We start from the raw sequence: 23,581 nt of genomic DNA, 5'->3' as shown, positions 1-23,581 counted from the left end.
TTTAATTATTATAGTTCATATTAGATATATATATATATATATATATATATTTGGACTGATCAATTGTTCTTTTATGCATGCTTATTCGTTTTCTTCAACTATGTATATTATCTTTCATATATACTAAAAGTTTTATCATGCCCTTAATCTTTACAATTTATACATAGAAGGAAGAAAAGCTGGAAGATTTTTCCCCTTTTAATTAATTAGATCTTAATCCTTACCATGAAATAATAAGAGACAAGGACACGTACGTACGTTAACTTGTGGCGTTTAAACTAACACGAATAGATCAATTTATTTTCATAGAACAGTCAAGTGGTTTAGAATATTTAATAATTAATAATGAGTCTACAAGCAGTTTCATTAACAGATTGATGGACTTTTGGATGAATTTAATGACATGTAAGTTAGTTGCACCTCTCATATATAATCTTAATAATTGAATATTTGATTGAGGCATTTTAATTTATGACTAGAAAGATGTACTCTAAAAAAAAATCAAAAGTTGTTCGTTCCAGGTCAGACTTTAAAAAAAAATTATAAATTAATTAAAAAATCAAAAATTAAATTGATCTTTCTAACATTATCCTTTATGGTCCATCTGGACACCATCTTAATTAAATGGACAACGACAGATCATGTATAAATACATGATATGTAATCACCCACACACATATGAAGTTAACCTTAATTATTAGTAATTACCAACGTAAGAATTTGTTGCTAGGTCATATATATGTTGTTCCTTTGTGTAACTGTTCCTTTTTTTCCCCCTTTGCTGCTATATATGTTCCTAAGTTGACGCAGTATCAGTATATACAAAAAATATTCCTTTTGCCATAAAACGTTACCGTGTCTTCTTTCTTTTCTCTGAACTTGTTTGCATTTTGCTTCGCAGCTGCACGTGATTAGATGGTCCTGCGTGTCCCAGAACTGTCACGGATGCACGTGTGCTCTGTCCTTTAGTAATCCCCTTGAGATTTCTGTATGTCATCAGAGTACTATATATCACACGACACCCCCCCCCCCAAACACACATACATAAATCAATTTATCATCAGCTGTGATTTTGTTTTATATAGCTATATACGTGTGTACAAAGTAGTGTTTCATGTGTTATCTATTTATAAACTTATGGTTTTCTAATGTTTGATATGTTTATTACAATCTGATTCACAATATATTGGTATTATTCATGTATTATTTTTGAAAGTGGGATATATAGGATGATGTGTGTGTGTGTAGTGGAGGGGACCTTGTGTTTGAATAACGTTGCCCCCCTACTGCCTAGCAAAAGAATCCCACCACTCATGTTCCACCGCTTGCTTGTATATCACTTGTCACGTTCCGTGTTTTCCAGGGTTTACTTTGAAGTCTTTACATTCACACACACACAGATATAATTGACTCTCTATAATCTGGTCAAAAAGATGTACACAAATAAGAGAGATTGATGAATGTAGAGAAAACGATTTCTCTAGTTGGTGGGAGTGAAGTGCAAGTCAATATAAAGAAAGAAGTCATACATTACTGGATGGAGTTGAGTTAAAGATTTGGTGTGTGTTTAGAGAGACTCGTGAATCTCATATGCCAAGTTTTGAATCAAAACATGCGGGGAGAATGATAATAAAAGTCATAAAATAGGAAATTAATGACAATTTTTTTTTAAAATAAGCTGTAAATATTGATTCAGGCAATTATAAATCAAATAGAAAACTCAATATAAATGGGAAGTTACTTTCAGAATTCAAATGTTATATATATATATATATATATATATAATGGAAACTCTTAAATTTATAAATATTTTAATTTATATTTGCAACTTATTTTAATTATTCCTTATTTTAAGATCATTCTCCGAAACATGTATAGTATATGTTCAACCTTCTTATATGCATCATCTGAACGTCCTCCAGATACCTAGAGTGTTAAAGAGGATCCTTTTCCGACGTGTAATATGCTCTCCTGAATAACGTAGCATGCATTTTGCTTGGATTAATACATGAATATCTATATATATAATTAGGGTGTAGAAAATTTAAATTGTGATGTTTGTACTTAATTACTTATAAATTATTTCGTTTTGGAATTTGGGAAGGGTATGTTAGTGGTAGGGAGATCAAAGTGGCGGTTGACTGGTGGTAGGGTTTTTGAAGATATGTGTCGAGAAGGCAGCTTTAGAGAAAGAAAACGATAAAAAAGCAAATAAAGAGATTCTGGATTCAATGTCTGTGTGAGAAATGGAAAAAGGAAACAAATAATAAATTTGACAAAAAAGAAATTGAAGAGAATTTAATTCTGGGGATCCCGAGATGATTGTTGTCTTGAAACAGTTAGTGGTTAGCCTGGGAAACTTTTGTTTTCTCTTTGGAAAGACAAAACCTGTGGAAGAGAAAAGAGAGATTCTGATCTGCTTTACCTTCTTTTTTTTTCCCCCTGTTCTTACAGAAGTGGGGTGTGCAATTCATCAGGTTCAACTATCTATGAAAGTTCATTGATTTCAAAACTTAAAGCTGCAGAAAGATAGCTGCTTGATGGATATATCTCATAAGAGAGACTTAATTTTTTTGCCTTTTGCTTTTCATTGATCTGTCACAACTCACAAATTGGTGTATTAGCTAGGCTTGAGATTTAACTATATATCTTTCACGTACAAACCCTAGGGAAACCCAAAAGAATGCCATTGATTTCTCCCAGAAAACTTCTTCACTGCACGGAGACAATTATTAAATGCGTTATGCCTAGAGTTTCAATCTTTCGTTATCCAAATCATGTATGAAGTTATCTAATTATTGATCTCTATACATGCTGATTCTCAAAATAGCCAAGTGTCATAACTATTGGTATATGAATTTTTAGAGCATGATTTGAGTATTTTTAAAGACAGTAATATGTTAAAAATACTAGTTTAATAGTTAATAGTCAAAACTAAAGTCAAATTATAATTGAATCAGTCATAATCTTAGTGTTTTATTGAATAAATCAAAGATACTCGTTCAATAGTTTACTAATTGAACCGGTCGAGTTAACCCAATTTTTAATATCATGAAATTTACTAGATATTGATTATTTTTAAGATGAAAAATGATAATGTAATTTTAAGTCAATTTTATCTCATGCTAACCCTGACCGATATTATTAGACTATAATAATAAATCCCACTCTGCGAGGGAAAAAAATAAGGGTGTATAAGCTTGTTTTAAATCCTAATCAAGTGGCATAACCAAAGCATAATTATAAACAAAGAATAGTAACGGAGAACTCATTTTGGTACGATCTCAACCACCAGCCCATGCATTGCTTCCTAAACGTTTTTTTTTAATATAACTTAATCACTTAATAATTAATTGTACCTTACCAGTAGCTTTTAATATAAAAAATTTGAGAAGAATAATTATATATATATATATATATATATATTATGTGGTGGCTCTAATGATGAGACAATGAAGCAAGAAAACAGTTACATATCTGTGATCTGTATCCATATGATCTAACTGCTTACAGGAAATTATTGAGGAGTTAAGTGTACGTACTTGAGACATCAGAAAGTCTCTCTCGAACTTTGCTGAAAAGCTTGAAGCTCACAGAATCTGTATCATCAGAGTGTGTGTGTAATTAATGGTGGTTTCAGTGGTTCCGGTTCGATTATTGGGGAGCTGGCAAAAAAGCAATCATTTTTGTCAGATATATATGGACTCAGTTCATATTTATTATAATAATAACGTGTTCCCTTTGGAAACCAATGGACTATAATTATTGCCTCCATCAGTTTTTTCTGTCACTTTTCCACGCACGGGGCTGCTATACGAAAGTTCGTGGTCATATATTAATTGGGATATGAACTGTGCCTTTCAACCACATCGTGCATCCATCCACTTCATCTTTTTTGTTTTTTCAAATATTTTTCTTTTTAATACATCTTGCTGAAAGAGGTCATATAAATGTAATTGTGAGGAATGGTTCAAAAACAAGAATCGAAGCAGATGAACACCGAACGTATTTAACTGTGTAGTTCATTTCACTTTATTATATAAGGAGAATCACATTTAAATATCCCTAAAAAAAATTATTCACAAATACTATTTCGTTTCTATTTATAAAAAAAATTATTATTTTTTATTTTTTTATATAAGTAAAATTACATATTTTAATAAATATTTATTACATATTTTTAAATCGCCCCTCATAATTTACATTATCAAAAAATAATTAATGTATGTTTATGTTGATGAACATAAGACATTTTAGTTTAATTTTTTTATTTTTAGATATAATTATTATTGTTAACCAACTTTTTAAATTGCGTAATATAATTTTTTTCTCTTTATATGTAGAAATAAAGAGAGTAAGGACTAATACAGAATGAATTTTTATTAAAATGGAAACATAATTTATTTATTTTTTTAATAAGATTTGCTTTTAATCCTTGTTTGCGAATAATTTTCTCAAGGACTTATTGGATGTGATCCTCTCTATCATATATTAGTTATTAAAATTTACCTTCTAAGATTAATTTAAGTCCATTCACATTTTGACAACATAAAAATAATTAAAATTCATGATTTTGTTACATGGTACGTTATTAAAACTAACTAAATGGGTTTCACATGGTGCTTAGCGCAAACACACACGGCCTTTCCGTTTTAGATTTCTTAGAGGGGGAAAAAAAAATATCCCACAGTGAACAATCATTGAGACACGGTATATATACCTTGAGTTTGCTCTATAACTTATATTATGCGGTTACAAAATGTCAAAACGTTATCTTTCAAACAGTGTATACATAAATATACCTACAAATTATCGGTTAACAAGATTGTGTTATTAGTAGGAAGATTAATCAAACCTACACTTTTTGTAGAATATGAGTTGATTACATTGATCTTTACCAATTTGATCACTCTTTTGTCATTTTTTATTGTTGCATATACATTTGCATTTGGTATTTAGCAAGGTACGTAAAACCGGACCGGTCATTAAATCGATCATGGCATTGGGTCACGGGTTAGTGATTCAATCAGGGTTGAACCAGGGGTTGAACGGTGGCAAACCGATCGTGATTAAAATAATACAATTTAAATAAAAAGATATTAATTATAAAAACATTCAACCAAATCCAACCACTCAAAAGTCTAACAATAATAAAATACTATATTTTTGGACTTAGCATGCTCTATCTCTAATTTTTCATTTTTTGACTTCAATTTTACTTTTTTTTGTTATTTTTTTCCGAACTCAGAGCTCTGAAAAATTAAAAATGAAAAAAAAATCAAAAACGACGTCGTTTTGGGGTGAAAGTCTGAAAAAATATTAACCCGGTTAACCCAGTCAACTCACCGGGTTATCCGGGTTATACCGGGTTAAACCCGAGTTGACCGGGTTACACCGGTTCACTCCCTCACCGGGTTAAGAGCAAACCCAGATCGGACAAAGGACCGGTTCACCGGTTTTCGGGTTGACCCGGTCAGTCCGGTCCAGTTTTTAATACCATGGTATTTAGAGTACAATCTTTAAGACCCTCAATTAATTTAGATCAAGCCAGATCAGATTGTAAGGGCAAAAATATCCCCCAACAAGTATTTAACATAACTTCATTTCCCAAGGTCGAACTTTAGACCTTTGGACATGCTCGTTGATTGGATCACTCTTTTATTAACTATACTCTTGCTAGATATATACTTTAATGTTTGGTTATTTGCTTTTCTTCCGTCTAATACTTGGGCGTATGATAGTAGGATATATAACTTGATTGGGATGTCTTATTGGCTTTTTTTTTTCTGGCCATGGGTTGTCTTAGAGAAAATTGGTTCAAACTTTGTTTTAATTATAAGAAATACGTCAAAATTTCTTAATTTCACTACAGTTCTATTTCAACCCACCGTAAAAATTATCTATTATTATTACAATCATTTCTACTACATACTGTTGTGAAAATGCAAATTTAACTGTCATGAAAGTATTGTACACTATAGTGCAAGAGAAGATTTCACAGTGAAAGAGTACTGTTGAAAGTAATGGGTTGCAGCACATGAACACAGTGGAGTAATTTATGCCACTAGAGCCTCCCAAAGAGAGCATATTTACCACACAATATCTATATAGGAAAAACATATATTTTAATCATGCATTTTACTCATATTTTATCATAAGTTTTTTATTTTTTTTATTTTAGATCCCTATATTTTTATTTTTTAGTGTTTTATGTTCATTTAAAATTCTTACACTTTGTTTATTTTATTTATTTAGAGATCTAAAATATCAAAAAATAAAATTATAGGAATTTAAACTATTGAAAAAAAAGTAAAGATACTTATAATAAAATATAAATAAAGTGTAAGGATCAAAAGAGATGTTTTATATATATATATATATATATATGTATCTATGTTTGTATTCAACAGAGATTGATGAAGTTGACATAACATGAGCCCTGCTAGCTAGTGGCAAATTTATGGGATAAACGTAATAAGTGATGATTAATAAGCTAGGGTTTGCAGACATGAAATAGCGATGTAAAACTAAAAAATCAACAAAAGTCAATTGCAGAACCAAATGGCTGAATGAGAATGACCTGACCTATATATTTCAGTAGCTATATAACACTCGCGAAAATGTCACAAAAAGGTTACTAGCTAGCTAGCTAGGTCATCAGCACGACACTGTGAATATCTTACTATGCATTTGAAAATGAGTTTCATGAAGTTGACTTGAGCTCCAAAACTGATGAGTTATTAAGTCTGTTCCATCGGAAATCTCATGTATGTAAATATATACACGCAACAGGGATACTGTATAGGTCTATATGTATATATATTGAGCCTCCAAACAAGAAAATCAGATATAATTTTATTTGTTTCAAGAAAGATCAATTTGAACGAAGAAGAAGCACGAAAAAATAATTAACAGAAAAAGTACTGTAATCCAAAATTATATTACTTAGTTTATAATTAAAATATTGGAATCAAGGTTTGGGAGAGGAATCCATGATTGTGGTGCTAATCAAAATTATAAATATGCCAAAAGCAGCAATCTAGTGTATAGGGCATTTTGAAAATGGGGTAAACCCTAGCTAGATTGATTTGTCATTACAATGATAATCATCATCTCACCTAATTAAATGTCCCCTATTATATCTATGACACGGATTGACAGATAAAAAGTTTCTACTTTGGTTCTAAAAGCAATTTGCTTGTAATTAACAGTTTCCATATATTCATGCTTGAAATCAATCACACAACTGTAGTCTGTACTACATTAACATATACATATATATATATATATATATATATCTATACATATAAAAGCAAAAATAATTAATTATGTCATCATTTGGTGTAATCTAGTAACATTAAGTATTTGTGATATATAGAGTCGAGCCAATGTACAAAGCATTTATAACAGGGCCCACAAAACGCTTTCTGCTAGGGTTGGCTATTGGCTAATGCAAAGAGCCTAATGATAGGTTTGAATTAACGACAATTTGGATTTGTACTTAGTTCAAACTTATTATTTAAATATATAAAAATTTATGAATTTAGATTAAAACAAATTTAAATCTATTTTTTATTATAATTTATTTATAATTTTAAAATTTTTTTAAAGTCAAGTTATTTGAAATTTTAATTATTTAAATATTGCATTTTTAGTTATATCTCTCTCTTGTTCTCATTTTCATCTTTTATTGATTAAAAAACATAAATAAATGTTTTATTCTCAATTTATCATTTTTGTTTTGAATCTCAACTCATATATTTCCTCCATTTCAATTTTTTTTAAACTACTCAAATAAATATATATTTAAAATGTAACATTTCAAATTTAAAATTTAAATTCACCAATTCAAATGCTGCCAAAAAAAAATTGTGGTGTTTGCTATGTGTTGACCCTTCTGATGTCCAAAATATCAACCTTTTCTTTTAGCTAACGATCAGAGAAATTTTATCTAATTGTTCTAAATGGAGGATTTAGATTTTAAGTACTAGAAGGGGCATTAGAGAGGACGACACCCCAAATCCATCCTACGCACACTGATGCAAAATTAACATTTTTTTTTTTTTTTCAAATAATAGGGGTCTTGAGAGAACTGGGATAAAGAACTAATTAAGGAAGCCTGCAGGTTAATTTTTTCAGCCTTTTAAAACGTAATACTTGAGAGAATCCAGATTTCCCTGATTGAGACAAAACCTTACATTGGACCTTTCTCTCCCACAATCAATTAATATCTTGTCGGACCAGGGACCTATTTTAGCTGGTGACATTAATGGTTTCGTTTTCAGATTGGAATATCCTCTATAAATATAAACTGACAATGCCCATTTTATTATGAAAATGCTGGGCTTGTACATGTAAATATAATATTAGGAAATCGGATCATCCCAACCGAAATGTAACTTTTGATAGTGGTTGGATATATCTGTCACACACGTTGTGCTTTAATAGGTTGTAAAGTCGATGATTGCAGGCGGTAAGTGGTAACTATAATAATGAGAATGAATTAATTTTGGTCAACGTTTCAAGCAAAGCTTATCGTCGGTGTTTGAATTTCGGCAATTTTTTGGGCCCTTATCCTTTGAATAGATCTGTCCCACTTGGGCTTTCTTTCTGGCCCAACTACAATCCAGCCTAAAACTTATATTTATATATTTATAGGCGGCAAATTGGCCAATAAAAAGGCAGCAAAATGCCTCAAGGATGGAAGTTTTTATCTAAAAAATATATAAAATATTTTTAATCAAATTTTACTTTAATAAAATAGTTATTTATTTTAAAAATAATTTTATTTTTTTATATTTATTTTATTAAACACTCAATAATAAATATAAAGTTATTATTAATTAGAATATTAAAAAAAAATGATCATTTTAAAAATTAAAAATATTTATATTTTTTAATATTTAATTTTTTAAAAAAATGCTTTACATCTAGTATTAAAAAAATATTTCAATTTCAATTGGTCATTTGGAAAGGATTAGCCTTTTTTGGAAAAACCAATCTCAGTCACAGGTAGGAAGATATATTTTCTATAAGAATAATCAAATGCCACCGAAAAAATTAGAATTATCAAATTAAATAATATTATAAATTGAAATTAAAGGGGGAAAAAACAATTGTTTCCAAAAACTATCCGTGAGGCCGTAACAACTATTCAACCGAACCGAGCTTGTCTGTGCGCACTGCGCTGACTTGAAGCAAGAGAGGCACCCAAGAAGGCTAAGTGAGGCGAGAAAACAAAGGAAGGGATCACATAATCTGAAACCTTCTGTGCTTTTCAGCATATATAGTCGACGAAGATGAGTTTTCTTTTCGGCCGTAGAAAAACTCCAGCTGGTATTTTGTTCTTCTTCTCCTTTACTGCTTTTGTTGTAGTTATCCGAATTTTAGAATTATAATCGAAGCAATCAATAGGCTACATCAGTTTGTCGTCTGTCCAATTTGGACAGACGAAACAATCGGAGTTGATTTCATTTAGCCTTCTCATTGTCGATAAGTTGAATGGTTTCTTTTACTGGTTTTCTCATAAATTGGACAGACGAAACAATCGGAGTTGATTTCATTTAGCCTTCTCATTGTCGATAAGTTGAATGGTTTCTTTTACTGGTTTTCTCATAGTTTACCAAATTTTAGCTTTAAGATCGAAGTAATAAAAAGGGGATGCTCTAACTAATGGTGTTAGCCAACTTGAATAAAACACGGGATTGTGGTTAATTTTGGAGTTCTTTACTGGTTTTGTTATAGTGCCAAATTTTAGCTGTTCGATTGACGTAATCAAAATGGGGTGCTATAGTGAATGGAGTTTTTTTTATTTGGATAGAGAAAGGGACTGAGCGTTTTTTTCAAATTGCATACTTATCGAAGTATTGCGTGGTTTATTGAAACGAATGGAACATGAATATTTAGCCATAAATAATGGTAGGGTGATTTTGTTAGAATGAACAAAAATTGTTTCTTTGTGGCAGAGCTTTTGAGGGAAAATAAAAGGATGTTGGACAAGTCCATTAGAGAAATAGAAAGGGAAAGGCAGGGTTTGCAAACTCAAGAGAAGAAGTTGATTGTTGAGATCAAGAAGAATGCCAAACAAGGACAGATGGTACTTGCTTTACAAATATTATTTTGAAGTACAAAATTTAGATGCATTTTTTCCCCTCCATCAAGTGTTCGCTATGATGTTCCAGTGTCACATGATTGGGTCCGTAAAAAAGTTTTCTCCTTGTGTTATATTTATATTCTAGTATCTAATATCAAATATGAACTGGACTTAAGTCTAGTATATTTTTTTAATAATTAAATTGTTTGTTTGTGATGCTTGCGATCAATTTAATGGGGTGTTGTTCTTGAAGTACTACATTCATTTGTTTAGGAACACAACTTTTATTCGCTCTGCTTTGATTTGGTTATAACAATTTGTGCATTTGGTATACATTTGTTCAGGGTGCAGTAAGAGTAATGGCAAAGGACCTTATCAGAACACGCCATCAGATTGAAAAGTTTTACAAGCTTAAATCGCAACTTCAGGGTGTTGCTTTAAGAATTCAGGTATGCTTTGCTATTCTTTCTGATTCTCCTAACTGGGTGCAGGAACTTGAAGTCCCTTTTACATGCTCATATATATTTTGAGCAGATAATTGTGACAGTCAGGTACAATGGATGATAAAGAAGTGTACATACAATGCTATACCTCCATAAGATTATTGATGTTCTTCTAAAATGCAGCAGAGTTGAATTAGGATGCAAGCTCCTCCTGAGCTTGGGGGGGGGGGGAGAAGAAGAATTAGGATGGCATTACATTAGATGTCATGGTTGTTGGTTGTCTGGCCAAGCTATTTAAATTTATGTGGGCAAAGTTGCTATACTATACTAGATGTCGTTACATAACTATTGTTGGAGGATTGGATTCCACATTTTAACGCAAAAAATGTACATACCATGCTATACCCGCATAAAATTATTGATGTCGTAAAATGAAGCAGATCTAGAATTGGGATATCGAGTGTGATTGTGTGCATTTTTTGTTTCTGATGCTGAATTGGGTTGCGAAGATCAGGTGCAAACTGAACATCCCTGTCTTCTTCTTCTTCTTCTTCTTCTTCTTCTTCTTTCATCTGACAGTTTTGGCACCTGATATTGAGACTAGCCTATTAAGATTTCATTGTTCGCATCTAGGTTATGAAAATGTATAAAATAATTGCACTATCAAATAATTTAAAATGACTCTTTAAGATCAATCTCAGACGCTGAAATCAACTCAAGCAATGGGGGAGGCCATGAAAGGAGTTACCAAAGCGATGGGCCAAATGAATAGGCAGATGAACTTGCCTTCCTTACAGAGGATAATGCAAGAGTTTGAGAGGCAGAATGAAAAAATGGAACTGACGACAGAGGTGATGGGAGATGCAATTGATGATGCCTTGGAAGGTGATGAAGAGGAGGAACAGACAGAAGAGCTTGTGAATCAGGTGCTCGATGAGATTGGAATCGATATCAACTCTGAGGTAGGCCATTACTCTCCTGTGCCATTCTCATTGCTAACTAGAAGATAGCTACTTACCAATGAACAGAATTGCTGTTGAACTTGTTTTAATTATAAAAGCAGTAACGTTTATAATGATATCAATTTTGTTAAACGTGCAGCTTGTGAATGCACCCTCATCAACTTCCGTCACTGCTCCTGCTGCAAAGAACAGAGCTGCTCAAGCTGAATCAACAGGCAATGAAGATGGCGGAATTGATGATGATTTGCAGGCTAGGTTAGATAATCTTAGAAAGATGTAAAAGGAGGGTGTGAACTGAGAAGATGCTCCAGGAAGGATGGAAATCAAGAGTTATATACCAATTACGCGGTGTTCATATCCATATCACCACATAATCTTTGAAGGAGAAGTCGCATATGTAACTTTATGCTTGATGTTGTTATTTCTATTTACCATGTAAATCATCTATAATTCACTGGTTGATTAAAAGAAGCTTAACACAAAGCCTTTGGAGGAAATCTCTTCCTATTATATTCATTCGCATGTTAATTTTTTTATTGAAAAATCAGACACTAAAAACTGAACAAAACTTTACCCAAGTTTGTCTGATCCTACACAGAGCTCTGATAATGTTAGGAGGCGATGATTGGATTCAGGAGCTGACAAGGAACAAGATAATCTGATTGTGGCCATTTTCCTCTGAAGCCAGAGACCTTATTGGAGGGGACACTTCCTCAGTGGCACTTGGAGGAGAAGGCACATGGTCTATCTGGTTTCTGCACAAAGGGCAGGCAGAATGAGAGGCAAGCCAAGTGTCAATGCAAATCATATGAAAGATATGTTTGCAGCTATGAAGCTGCCTCACAGAGTCTCCTTCTTCAAAGGGTGTCAAGCAGACGATACATTCTGTCTGATCAGTGCCTTGTACAGTTTCTGCAACTTTGTACTGGAATGTCTTGGAATGAGACTCTAGGCTTTTGCTGCAGCATTGGAGCTTGTTATCAAGAGGTAAGTTTGCTGTTGTGGATGGAATAGATTGTATAAGATCAATACTTCTGTAGGTACACCAACTAAGCATGGTGAGACTGAAGAATAAAAGTGCAGCTATCAGGGCTGCTACGATCAGAATTGAAGCATAATCAGGCAATCCCATATTTGGCAGAAAGCACCAAAAGCACGTGCTTTGGAAGCAACCTTAAATACCCTATTCAACATTGGTTGACAATTACTATGAATACAACCCATCAACAATCCGGCTTCAACAATGTCGTGGGAGCAGATGAAAGACATTAGGTTATACCATCTTCATAAACCTTCTATATATAGATATAAATTCGTGTCTATTTATGATCTGATTCATTATTTAATTTTTAACGCTATTTCAGCTTGCTGAGTATGGGGAAAAAAAACTAGCTATGACATCCAATTGTATTATTATATCTATTATCTTCCCACCGAGGCAAAAAGTGATGATAATTACAAAGAAGTGACACGGGCGTCTAGCTGTGAATGAAGGATCTTACAAGCGGCATAAGGCAAGAACGAAAATAGAAGAGGAAAGCTTATCGTCGAAGAAGCAGGGTTACCCAATCATTTCGTGTGTTGTTCAGAAGTCAAGAGATGTTTATCCAACAAACTCTAAAAACAAATAACAGCAGGCAAATACGAAGAGAATTATATTTTGCTTATATCGTCCTTTTCTGCTAAGGTTCATGCTTGTTCAGCAAGTTTCTTACTCTTCAAATAAGTACTACACTTTTTTATTGCCAAAACTGGAAAAAGTGATCTAACTCGCGGGGATATTGTGTCAAGTATGTGCAGATAAGCATGGAAATCCATTAAGTATTCTCCGTCTCTAAAGTTAACAAATGCGGATCGAGACCTATTAAGGTTTACTTTAATGGATAAATTTTATTATAAATTGAACGGAATCTAAGCATATCCTGATCGTAATAACATGAAATATGACAGATAGCTTCATAACATCGAATGCAAGGAGGCCAGGGGGACATTTCAGTGAGGAGATGCAATGAATATTATTAATATTATTATTGTTATTATACTATGTTATAATAAAATAACAATCAAATAATTTAAATCAAAGGATTTACTGATTTAGATTCAGCAGAAGATCTAACTTGGGGGTGGGGAAGGATCAAATTAACAATTTATTAATTCTATAGCTTTATTTTTTCAAAAAAAAAAAAAGTTTATGCAAGCCTCTTTAAATGGTCTTTTTATATAAAAAAAATTGCATATATCAAATTAGTTTGCATCTCCCGTCGACAACTGAAGATTACATTCGAAGGGAAAATTGGAAATTGCATCTATTAATTCTATTCTTTCTTGTACGCCACGTCCTTGTTCATTTAAATGATGTCCTAAACCACAACGACCCCACTTGATTACTTTATTTATAACTTAAATTTAAGCGAACCATAGGCTGAAAACTTGAGATAAGAAAGCAGCTAAACTTGGATAAAAACCCAACATGATTGCATGATATCTCCATTCTCCTTTATTTTCTTTTTCTTTACGGGGGCTAATTAGCAAGTAGGCTCTGTTATTATAAATAGTACTAGCCTATAGTTATGTAATATGCATGATTATGAATTGAACAAACCCTACTACGTGTTTAGCATGTAAACATGATAGTGCAATAGCATTGATTGATAAATATCGAGTGCTAGAAAAACTCATGACCTTTTACAGTAACATGAGAAAGAAACTGAAATTGAAAACTGGTAGATACTCGCGCAAGTTCTCTCTCTTCAGTACTTCATCTAACTACATTTTTCAGGGGACACGCCACTGACAAATGCATGTATTTCCAAGATCACAGATTTACAGTGAAGAACTAACATAAGACAAAACTAATGATCGTGTCAGTACATTACACTTCTGGACAATTTCTTAACGCCTACAAGACTTCATGGATCCAAGCACCCATCCAAGATAGGATTCGGTTTAAGGCGGTGCAAGAGTTAGCTTCTTATTTTTATGGGCCGACAACTAAAACTGGTATTATTTACAAGGCTACAAGTACCCTGACCTATCATCATGAGCAACCCCAGTACAGGCTGTTAGTTTGCTTGAGCTGAAGCTCGTAGGTACCTGAGAATTCATTCCGGCAAGCTCTCTTACTCGTACTAAAATTGGCTCAGGAATAGGGACGGTACCATGCTTCCTCGAGTTCACCTGTCACAGAGGAGGAAAAGAGAACAGACAGAATTTAACGTCAAAATAATCAACTAAGCTGATCTTAAAAACATTACATGCCGCTAAGACTCCCTTGTGACCAGACATATTTCTGGAAAGTCAGTTATCAGGAAATGGATAAAATAGTGCTATAGAAAAATAAACAACATTCCGGTCATCAAAGGAACTATTATTCATACGTGAGAATCACCCCAGAAAGTGATAAATAATTCTTTTTAGGTGCATAAAAAGTGATTAAAAGTGGCAAAATGTTACTATTATGTAATAACCAGCTCTCAGTATGTATGGAGAATGCTGAAAAAGGGAAGGGATAAAGAGGTTTTAAACCTTCGCTTCTCCTCAATTCAAAAATACCGTGAAGGATACTCGATGACACAGTTCACGGCATGTGCTGGCAGAGGACATGGGATATCAAAAGCCAACTTGGGCTGAACTCAACAAGATCAAAGTAAAATAATGGTAAGAACTTACACCCTCATCTGAAGCTGCCTGCGCAAAGCTAGCTTTAAGCAAATTCCTCCACTTATCCTGCATTAGAAAATCAGCATTCAGCTGCCTGCTGCCCAGCTATAAACATGATCAAACATCCATGAGATGGGTTAAAAACCAAAACTGAAAATACCTTAAGATCAACAGACGTACGATATGAGTAAGAAGCAAAGGAAAGCCGTTTGATCTCTGACCATCTCCCTGCTCCACACCGTGACACACCTTCAACCAATTTCATCACCTCAACAAGGGTCCAGGCTCTATGATGTTTTCTTCTCATGCCACCTTTTGAAGTGGGGACAGTCACTATGTTGTCATCTGAACTATAGCTAGATAGATCTGCCTTTCTCAGTCTTGATTCCTGTCGTGGTTCAATTCTGTCCAGTAGTGGAGATTGTTCATCTTTCTGCTCAACAGCAGACTATATCCAACATACCCGCACACCCAAACAATTGAAAATATCAGAAACAAATTATAATGTCAAGGAATTACATTGGAGAACAAAAAGCAACCAGTGCCATTACAGAAATCAATGAACCCCAAATGACAAACTAGGATCTTCTTGAAGAGAATTGGCAAAGGAACATATAAGCTAGCGTGAATTACCTAGTTTCTTAAGCTAATACTCCCATCTTTTACAATGACCCTTGGATTTTCCTACGTCTCAAAGATGCCCCAAGAAATAATGAACAGATGTTATCAGGGAATTTCAGTGAGACCATCCACATCAAGACATCATCCAAGAAGCAAGGAGATTAATCACTAACAGCTGGGCTCTTTATTTTGATTTCCATCCAAGAGAATTTGTACAGAATGCTGATACTTCAGCTAGATTGACTCACAATAGTGTTCATTCTTTCTGCACATTTGATCAACCCTTACCTTGCTGTAAGGAGGAGATGGGGGTTGATGACAGGGAGTGGTCCTTGGGGTTCACTTTAGTTGCTGTAATCTTTATTAGTTGAATACTAGCTGCTGTTTTTTAATTTAAAAAAAGAAAAAAAATACTACACAGATGAAACATAAGGCTGAATTTCATTTTTCAGAACATAAAAAAAGGTGAAATCCATTAATGGAATAAAAATTTTCAAGAACTATCCACCAGATGAAATTATTTTTCTCAAAACATGTAGCAACCGCTTGAGCTTAAACAGACAGTGAGATTAATGACCGGTTGTTGTGCGTACACGAAGTATAGCCTTGAATGAGGAATATTACAAGAAATTCACATTAAGCCATTTCTATGTATTTTCTAATCTAGTTCTATCCCGCCTGAAATGCACAAAAGTTTTGTTTTCCACCATTGAGTTTGACTATTTAACATGGTAATTTTTACACAAGTAAACATTCTGAACTGAGAATTCATCCAGTGTCTAATTTTTACCAAATCCAGTGACCAGAAGGAAGGGGGGCACAACACACACACACACACTTACTCGCTGCTGAAATTTTGAAGATGTGGATCTGGATTTTAAGACTTTGTCCCTACCCTCATCTTCTTGAGAACCATGCTCTCCAAAGGCCTCATTGCTTAAGTTGGCAACCTCAACCATGCCACTGCTTTGATGAAATTTCTGGGACGGAATCATATCATTCTATTTGTAAAAAATAAATTATAATTTACATAACATGAAGAATGCTTGAGGGGCAATTATCTAAAACTAGAGAAATGAAACATACAATTTGAAATGAAACAGCACCGCTCACCATAAGAGGCATGATATTTTTCCTTGGACGACATCTTCGAATTCGGGAAACACAAGGTATGTAAATTCCCAAACCTCCCAGAGAGTCAAACCTAGTTACAATAGTTCTTCCCTCTGAAAAAACATTCCTAGCAGAACCATTGTATGAGTTTGGAGAGACATGCCCAAGTTCCGCACTTCTGTTTGAACTTAATAACCTAGGATTGTGGTCCCTGGACTCATTTTTAGAGAGCTCTTCAATATATCTCCTAGTGGGCTTACGGATTCTTTTGGCAGCTCTTTGTTCTGTCTGAAGACTCTCACTGCACAAATCATGTTCCCCATTATGACTTCTCAGTCTCTTTCCAGAAACAACTTGATTATTTTCATTTCCAATACCCTCAGCACATGATAAATCCCTACAGTTGATATCCTCTTCTCCAGCAGTAGTATCCTTGAAGAGGACAGCATCCACATTTCCATCAATACCTTCCTCACATTTTCTAACTAACTTGTTATCTTTAACTATGAAAGTTGTTGCTGAAACATCACATGAGTTAGTTAAACTCATGGCAATCCTCCTCTTCAGCCACTGCTTGTCTTTCACAGTAGTTTCCCGACCAAAAGTCACTTTGAATAGTTCATGAAGTTCTCTAATTGATAACTTGTCCAAGCATATTTCTCCTTTTATCATAGAAAAATCAGGCTTCAAATCACAATAGACAGCAGAGGTAGATAATCCACTTTCTATTTGTCCTTCCGAAGGTCTAGAACACCCACCAATATTTTGTGATTGATTACTATGACTGTTATTTAAAGATGGTGCTGAAGAAGGAATAATTTCCTGGAAGGAAGTATCACACTGAATTATCCCATCCATGACAGGCAAATCAGCAGCCGAACACTGGCTGTCTACATTTACATAGGAAAGACCAGGAGATCCACAGGCCAAATGAAGCTTCTCTTCCTCCTTGACCTTCTGCAACATCTGCTCAATATACTACAAAAGATTATATAAGTCAAGAAGGATCCTAGCATTACAAATACTACAAAACAAGGACAAGTAGGCATAGAAGCAGAGAGACACCGGCCAAGCACCAGGGAGAGAAATTGACAGTAAGCTACTAAGAATAGATGAGATCATCAGCCGCTCTTTAAGTATGTTTACACAGTTTATACAGAAGTAAGCAATTACAAGGTTAAAAGCAAGCTGATGCAAAAAAGCCCTGTAGCATAATCTGAACAAATCACTCAGGAAGATCCAGGGAAGTATCTAATTGCATACTCTCAGGGTGGAAAAGTGGATCCCTGACAGGCAAGAACCCAAGCATCCCTATTTTTATTTTCATCTCTGCAATTTACCAATGTGAACCAAGCACCTATTTGCCATACTTCAGCTGAAATGAAGTGCATCCAATTCTTTCAAGCTTTCAATTAAATTAACCTTAGTCATTGTTCACTAAAATAAAATATTTAAGCTATCCCTTTGTGCAGTAATTATACAATGTAAAGTTGACACCATTTATTGTCCCTTTATCCAAGTGAAATGTCCCACTAACGTGTAAGTAAACATATTTATAGTTACAGCTTAATTTAAGCATTATAATCCTCAGTGCAAGTATACAATCTTATATCATGTTCTGCAACAGATTCTCTGTTCATTTGGTAATGTTAAACAAAATATGTATTAAATATGAAATATGACTACAGAATAATAAAAATGGACCAAAATGAAAGTAATTAGTCAACATACTAAGATATCCTGACACAGACACAATTTCCAACCCCACCCCTCCTCCCCAAAATCTCTATCCTGTGTTAAAAATATTTAAAAAGAAGAAAAAAAAAATCCCCTCATAGCGAGTAAAGAGATGGTCTGCTGATCTTTCCTGATAGCATTGTACATAAGTACAGATTGTCACATAATTTACAAATAGTAAAATCAATCTATAAAGTAGGAACTCGTCTTTTCCAAATCAGATTTCAGGCAACTAAACTGCACAAATATAATAATTTTTTGGTACATAAAATCATATCAATACTGAATAGAGCTTAAAGGTTTTCCAAAAGAAAATAAATAATTCAAGCAAAAAATGAAAAAAAAAAGTGAAATATAGATGAAAGTTGCTCCATATTTCATTTAATATGCATCAAAAATATTACAAGGACAGAATTAAGTATTAGGCACCTATAGTCCAACACTAAGTCATAACAATTTCTCAACTTGGAAAAGGAACAGCAATTAGATTAAACATAATTGACACATCAATAAAAAAAAATTACAAAGCATCAATGTGTGGAAGTAATCCAATAATGTGTGTCTGTGTACAAGTGCAAGAGAATAAAAATGAAATTAACCCAATACCTGAAGTCGTGCATTTAACTTCTCTGGATCTGCCTCTGCAGTATCTGATTATGACACACATGGAGTACAGACATAATCAGATACAAAAATTCACATGATGGAAACAAAATAATAAATAAATTACCCATTAAAATCATAAACATGATGATTTCCCAGAAAAAAGAACGAAGGAAAGAATCATTGAGAGAACTGAAACATAAATTGCAACATAGCTCTTCCAACTTTACCCATGAAGAAAACAAATCCAACCAAACAATAAATGAACAGAGGATTATCTTGATTTAAGAGCCTGTTCAGTTTACCATCTGGAGCTCTAAAAGCATGCTTGAAACCACAAAACATGATTCCCCCTGTTTGGCAGGGGGGTCGGGCTGTGTTTGGTTTTGCGTTTTGATGCAGACTTGATAGTAAGGATACCAAGTCCTGCATTGAGAAATATGGGATGCTCAATAGGGCATTTAAGTGGGTTAGTTCTTCCATCCCAACAGTTAGTTTTTTTGGATAACGTTCCCCATGCCACTTGGGCACTCATCACGTTTGCAGTTTTTCCAAAATCATGTTTCCTCTCTAAACCCCAATTAAACTGGAAGCAACTTTGCTTGCTTCTATGGTGAAGAAATCCTGTTGAAAGTTTGCCAATAATGTCCTTCCCTGTTTCGCCCTTGAGAATAGTTGCTCCTTTTTTATTTGTACTCTCCATTAAACATTTTGTTAGACATGTTATATTACTAATTTTGCTAATAATTATTATTTAATTATTTACCTTAGTGCATTTTTATCTATGTCATGACGTCCTTTTATTCAAGATGCATACTTTAACTGAAAAAGATTTTTTTTTATTTTTTTAATATTAAAATCAAAAGTTAAAAAATCAATACAATATTCACGACATTTAATAAATTATATTTCATAACTAATGAAATGAAATTATAAGGGTAAATTGGAGAAGCTAATAAAAGTTGATACCTTTTTGATAATTACGCATTCAAAAGTAACTTTGATAAACAATATCCAAACAAGCAATTCTCTCAAAATAACTAATAGAAAAAATTTTTGAAACAAAAATCATGATCAACCTAACTCTTTTTTTTTAAATATCAAAATCAATTTAAAAAATCACATTTATTCAAAATCATGCTTTAAAACTCTAATCCAAACAGGTAATAAGTTATTAAAACAACAAATAATAGTTGGGAAATTATAGTCTTAAAAAGATAATCCTAACAATTGACAGATATAAGCAATGCTTCAATCCCTGGTCTTTGACAGACATAATCTTCAGTTTGCATGAATAAATATTGTAATTGCTTCGACACTGCATTTAAAACTTTCAGATATGTTATAAAGAAAAGGCGCATACCTTCTGAGCACTCCAATTGAAGCTTCTCAGAGGAAGACCTTTCAATTGATGAACATCCTTCATGGAGCGCAGTGTCCACATCAACACCCATTTCAATCTGGTCATACTCAAGGAAATCCTCCACCTCAATTAATTCATCATCTGTTGCAGGAACTAACCTCCCATCACCTTCAACCTAATGATCATGCCAGACATTAACATTCAAGTGATAGTTATTTTAGCAAAGTCACTAGACATTAGATATCAAAATGATTATTATTCAGGCAGAGTCAAAGACAACATGAAATCCAGAGAAGGAACATGAACCAGAATAAAATGAACTAGCAACTTGCAAATATCCTAGAATATCTAATTAGCAAACAGAAACTTCTAACAAACTGTCATCATCCATTTTCAACATTTTGCTCATTTGATTTCAATCTTGGTTGGCGATGGAGGACAATGGTGGTTCTGATTTTTGGTGGCAAAAAAGTGGTATCTCATTGCTCTAGGGTTCAGCAGTGGCACTGGTTTCAGGTTCAACAGATCTGATGGTTTTTTTTTTCTTTTCTTTTCATTTTGAAAGGTATCTTGTTCTTTTAATCCTGTAATTATGAATATCAAATACAAGAATTCCATCTACTTTATTTTACATGCAAAACATAGTTTTAAAACTCACTTTCCATTCCTTTTCCTCCTCCACTTCCTTCAGAAGGTCCTATTCTGACATCACTGTAGCGCTCACGGACACATTAAACCAGCCACTTTGTTCATTCTCTTATTTCAGTAACAATTACATGGATGGCTTAATTTTCCTTGTCTTGGATTTCAGGTTCAGAATGAGTATTTGCAAAAAGATGTTTTGACAAGATTGGATTCACTAGACTCACCACAATTTAAAATCTCAAAGTGCAACTTTAACAATCCATGTTAGAATATATTTATATTCATCAATCAAAGTTACACATATACAATTATACATGCAGACAGCCAGCTACAGTTCTAATACCTTCAATCTTTCCAACAACATAGGCAACAAAGACTCACAAACACCAATAGGTCAAATGCTGTAGATGCCCTAGACAGTCAAGTGCCACAGTGTCACCATTTTTTTTTTTTTGGGAAAAAAATTACCATAATGTTCATACAGGCTCCCCAAAACTCAGACGAAAATGTTCACAAAAGATTTTATGGATTATGAGACAAAAGGTTACAATTCATCAACATGAATGCCTGAGCTCACTCAGCTTACAAACACGACAGTATGCATACTTAAGATATGGTTCTACAGCCTTCAAGCTGTTCAACAGCATAGGCACCAAAAATTCTACAGATTAGAAGATAAAAGGTCCAGATTTATCAAACTTTATCTACATATATGCTGTAGCCTCATGCACTTTCCCATATAAATTTGCCTAGGCAAGGCCCTGAAGGTCCCTGTTAATCGCTGTGTGTATCAATAGAGGTCGAAATATATGTAAGGAAAACAGCATACTTAGTTTTTCACCATCTAACGCAATAGTATTCATCACAAAAAACTTGCCCATGTGGTTCTGTTCAAGTATGTCAGATTTAATATAACCTTTAAACTGCAATAGGCCAATAGCACTAATTAAGAAATTCAGTACAGCAGGCACCAGTTAAATTGCCTCCTGTAGCATATAGATAGTACTTCCAATTCTCATTCAAAAATTTAAAATGAAATAGTTTAAAATACCCGCACGAGCTTGTACACAACTGGGTTGGCAATCTGCTTTGGTGAAGACAAAGCAGAGCTACTTCTATCTACGCCACTGTCTTCAAGCTTCCCCTCGTCATTATCCTCAATTCCAACCAACGTTTCCATGGAAAGTTCACATGCACCTCCAGTATACAAACTGGGAAGTCCAGAGAGAACCAAAAAAGATAAAGTTAACATCTTTTTCCTTGAATAAATGGAATACTCATTTACACCGCATGCAGCATAATTAAAATGAAAATTTGAATAAGAACATGCGTATAATTCAACAATTTCGCTACAATATAGAAGCCCCACAATTCTAACGTACCACTAACACCACGAAACTTGAAACTTCCTCCACGTCCATACTACAAAACTCTTTATGTCAAATTACAAATGCAAACAAAATACCCGGGAAGAAATGCATTCTAAGCTTGACAATAACAAACAAAAACTGTTCCCAACGCGTGAATTGGAATTGCGACTCACCATAAAGGCAGAGAGAGTGACTGATAAACGAGTCCACCGAGTAGCTGCAACTGTAAAAGTAACCGATTGAGTGCAGTGTCTGTGAGTGATTGACGAAGCAAGCTTTTCGAGAGATGAATTTGTGAAAGAAACTTCTCACATACGGAAGAGAATTCGAAATAAAAGATATATTTTTTTTTCCTATTTGAAATCTTGTTTTGTATTTTTCTCAATTCTGTGGGTAATTGCGAAGAAGTGCTTGGGTTTGCTTTTTCTGTACGCTGTGTTTACTACCCAACAGTTCCGGATTCGACGTACGCTCTAAAATTTGGTTAATAGTGGACGTGGATTCCGGATGTGCCCTCTTGTGAACTTTTTTATTGTTTATTTTCTCGAGAAACGCAGGGAGAGTCCTCGTGCTCGAACCAGATGATTTTTCCATGAAAATTCAAAATAGAGATAAAAAATTAAATTAAATTAGGTTGTCAAAAAAATTAAATTAAATTAGGTGACAGGAATTTATTCCAAATTTCACATCCTCTACTTGTAAAAAAGTTGGCGGCTAAAGTTGTGAATTAAAACCCAAAAAAAAAGTGTTTAATTGAAAGCTAAACTGGTTCAATTCTTCATTCTTTTGGAAAAATATAATGCAGTACAATTGAATGCAATGCAATTTTAATACCATTTTGGAATAAAAAGATGACAATGGAGTACAATGAAGATTCATTGGGTTAGAGATATGAATGAGTATTACCATTATTTTGATAATGATGTGTAATAGTTGTTATTATAAGTCCACCTAAAAAACTAACTACTCTC

The 23,581-nt window shown here is 33.6% G+C and overlaps 3 protein-coding genes across 13 annotated transcripts; 1 reads left to right on the top strand and 2 right to left on the bottom strand.

Moving 5' to 3' along the window:
• The first annotated feature begins 9,137 nt into the window (after nt 1-9,137).
• Nucleotides 9,138-13,165, top strand: LOC129289810 (vacuolar protein sorting-associated protein 2 homolog 1-like). Of its 3 annotated transcripts, none has more exons than XM_054926573.1 (7): nt 9,138-9,336; nt 9,966-10,096; nt 10,438-10,542; nt 11,238-11,498; nt 11,638-11,895; nt 12,097-12,770; nt 12,863-13,165. In XM_054926573.1, exons 1-5 carry the CDS (start codon nt 9,300-9,302, stop codon nt 11,776-11,778), a joined length of 675 nt encoding a protein of 224 aa, XP_054782548.1. In that variant the 5' UTR covers nt 9,138-9,299; the 3' UTR covers nt 11,779-11,895; nt 12,097-12,770; nt 12,863-13,165. The 3 variants fall into 3 exon arrangements, with proteins under 3 accessions (XP_054782548.1, XP_054782546.1, XP_054782545.1); XM_054926571.1 differs by having other exon boundaries at nt 11,638-12,485; nt 12,582-12,770; XM_054926570.1 differs by having other exon boundaries at nt 11,638-12,770.
• On the bottom strand, nt 12,130-12,630 carry LOC129290944 (RING-H2 finger protein ATL11-like). The gene has a single exon (XM_054928007.1). The coding sequence runs from the start codon at nt 12,628-12,630 to the stop codon at nt 12,130-12,132; it is 501 nt and encodes a 166-aa protein (XP_054783982.1).
• Nucleotides 13,166-14,120: 955 nt separating the features above from the next.
• On the bottom strand, nt 14,121-23,024 carry LOC129290996 (uncharacterized). Of its 9 annotated transcripts, none has more exons than XM_054928067.1 (10): nt 22,784-23,018; nt 22,623-22,662; nt 22,292-22,451; nt 20,596-20,770; nt 19,236-19,279; nt 16,866-17,870; nt 16,622-16,780; nt 15,319-15,606; nt 15,168-15,224; nt 14,121-14,675 (listed from the first exon to the last, which is right to left on the bottom strand). In XM_054928067.1, the coding sequence occupies exons 3-10, from the start codon at nt 22,418-22,420 to the stop codon at nt 14,514-14,516; spliced, it is 2,019 nt and encodes a 672-aa protein (XP_054784042.1). In that variant the 5' UTR covers nt 22,421-22,451; nt 22,623-22,662; nt 22,784-23,018; the 3' UTR covers nt 14,121-14,513. The 9 variants fall into 9 exon arrangements, 7 of the variants coding, with proteins under 7 accessions (XP_054784042.1, XP_054784045.1, XP_054784044.1 ...); XM_054928070.1 differs by having other exon boundaries at nt 16,622-16,759; XM_054928069.1 differs by having other exon boundaries at nt 16,866-17,858.
• Nucleotides 23,025-23,581: the final 557 nt, after the last annotated feature.

This window comes from Prosopis cineraria, unplaced genomic scaffold (genome assembly GCF_029017545.1).
Source record: "Prosopis cineraria cultivar Desert tree isolate PC_DT_omini unplaced genomic scaffold, ASM2901754v1 PC13, whole genome shotgun sequence".
Classification (NCBI taxonomy): Eukaryota; Viridiplantae; Streptophyta; class Magnoliopsida; order Fabales; family Fabaceae; genus Prosopis; species Prosopis cineraria.
This window is presented reverse-complemented; position numbering and strand designations above follow the sequence as displayed.

Coding starts and splice junctions, on each gene's coding strand:
- LOC129290996 (XM_054928067.1), bottom strand. CDS start 22,420: ATGGAAACGTTGGTTGGAATTGAGGATAATGACGAGGGGAAGCTTGAA. Junction 16,781..16,865: donor GTGCTGTTTCATTTCAAATT/GTATGTTTCATT, acceptor TTTTACAAATAG/AATGATATGATTCCGTCCCA. Junction 15,607..16,621: donor CTTCAAAATTTCAGCAGCGA/GTAAGTGTGTGT, acceptor TGTTGGATATAG/TCTGCTGTTGAGCAGAAAGA.
- LOC129289810 (XM_054926573.1), top strand. CDS start 9,300: ATGAGTTTTCTTTTCGGCCGTAGAAAAACTCCAGCTG. Junction 9,337..9,965: donor CCGTAGAAAAACTCCAGCTG/GTATTTTGTTCT, acceptor TCTTTGTGGCAG/AGCTTTTGAGGGAAAATAAA. Junction 10,097..10,437: donor ATGCCAAACAAGGACAGATG/GTACTTGCTTTA, acceptor ACATTTGTTCAG/GGTGCAGTAAGAGTAATGGC.
- LOC129290944 (XM_054928007.1), bottom strand. CDS start 12,630: ATGGGATTGCCTGATTATGCTTCAATTCTGATCGTAGCAGCCCTGATA.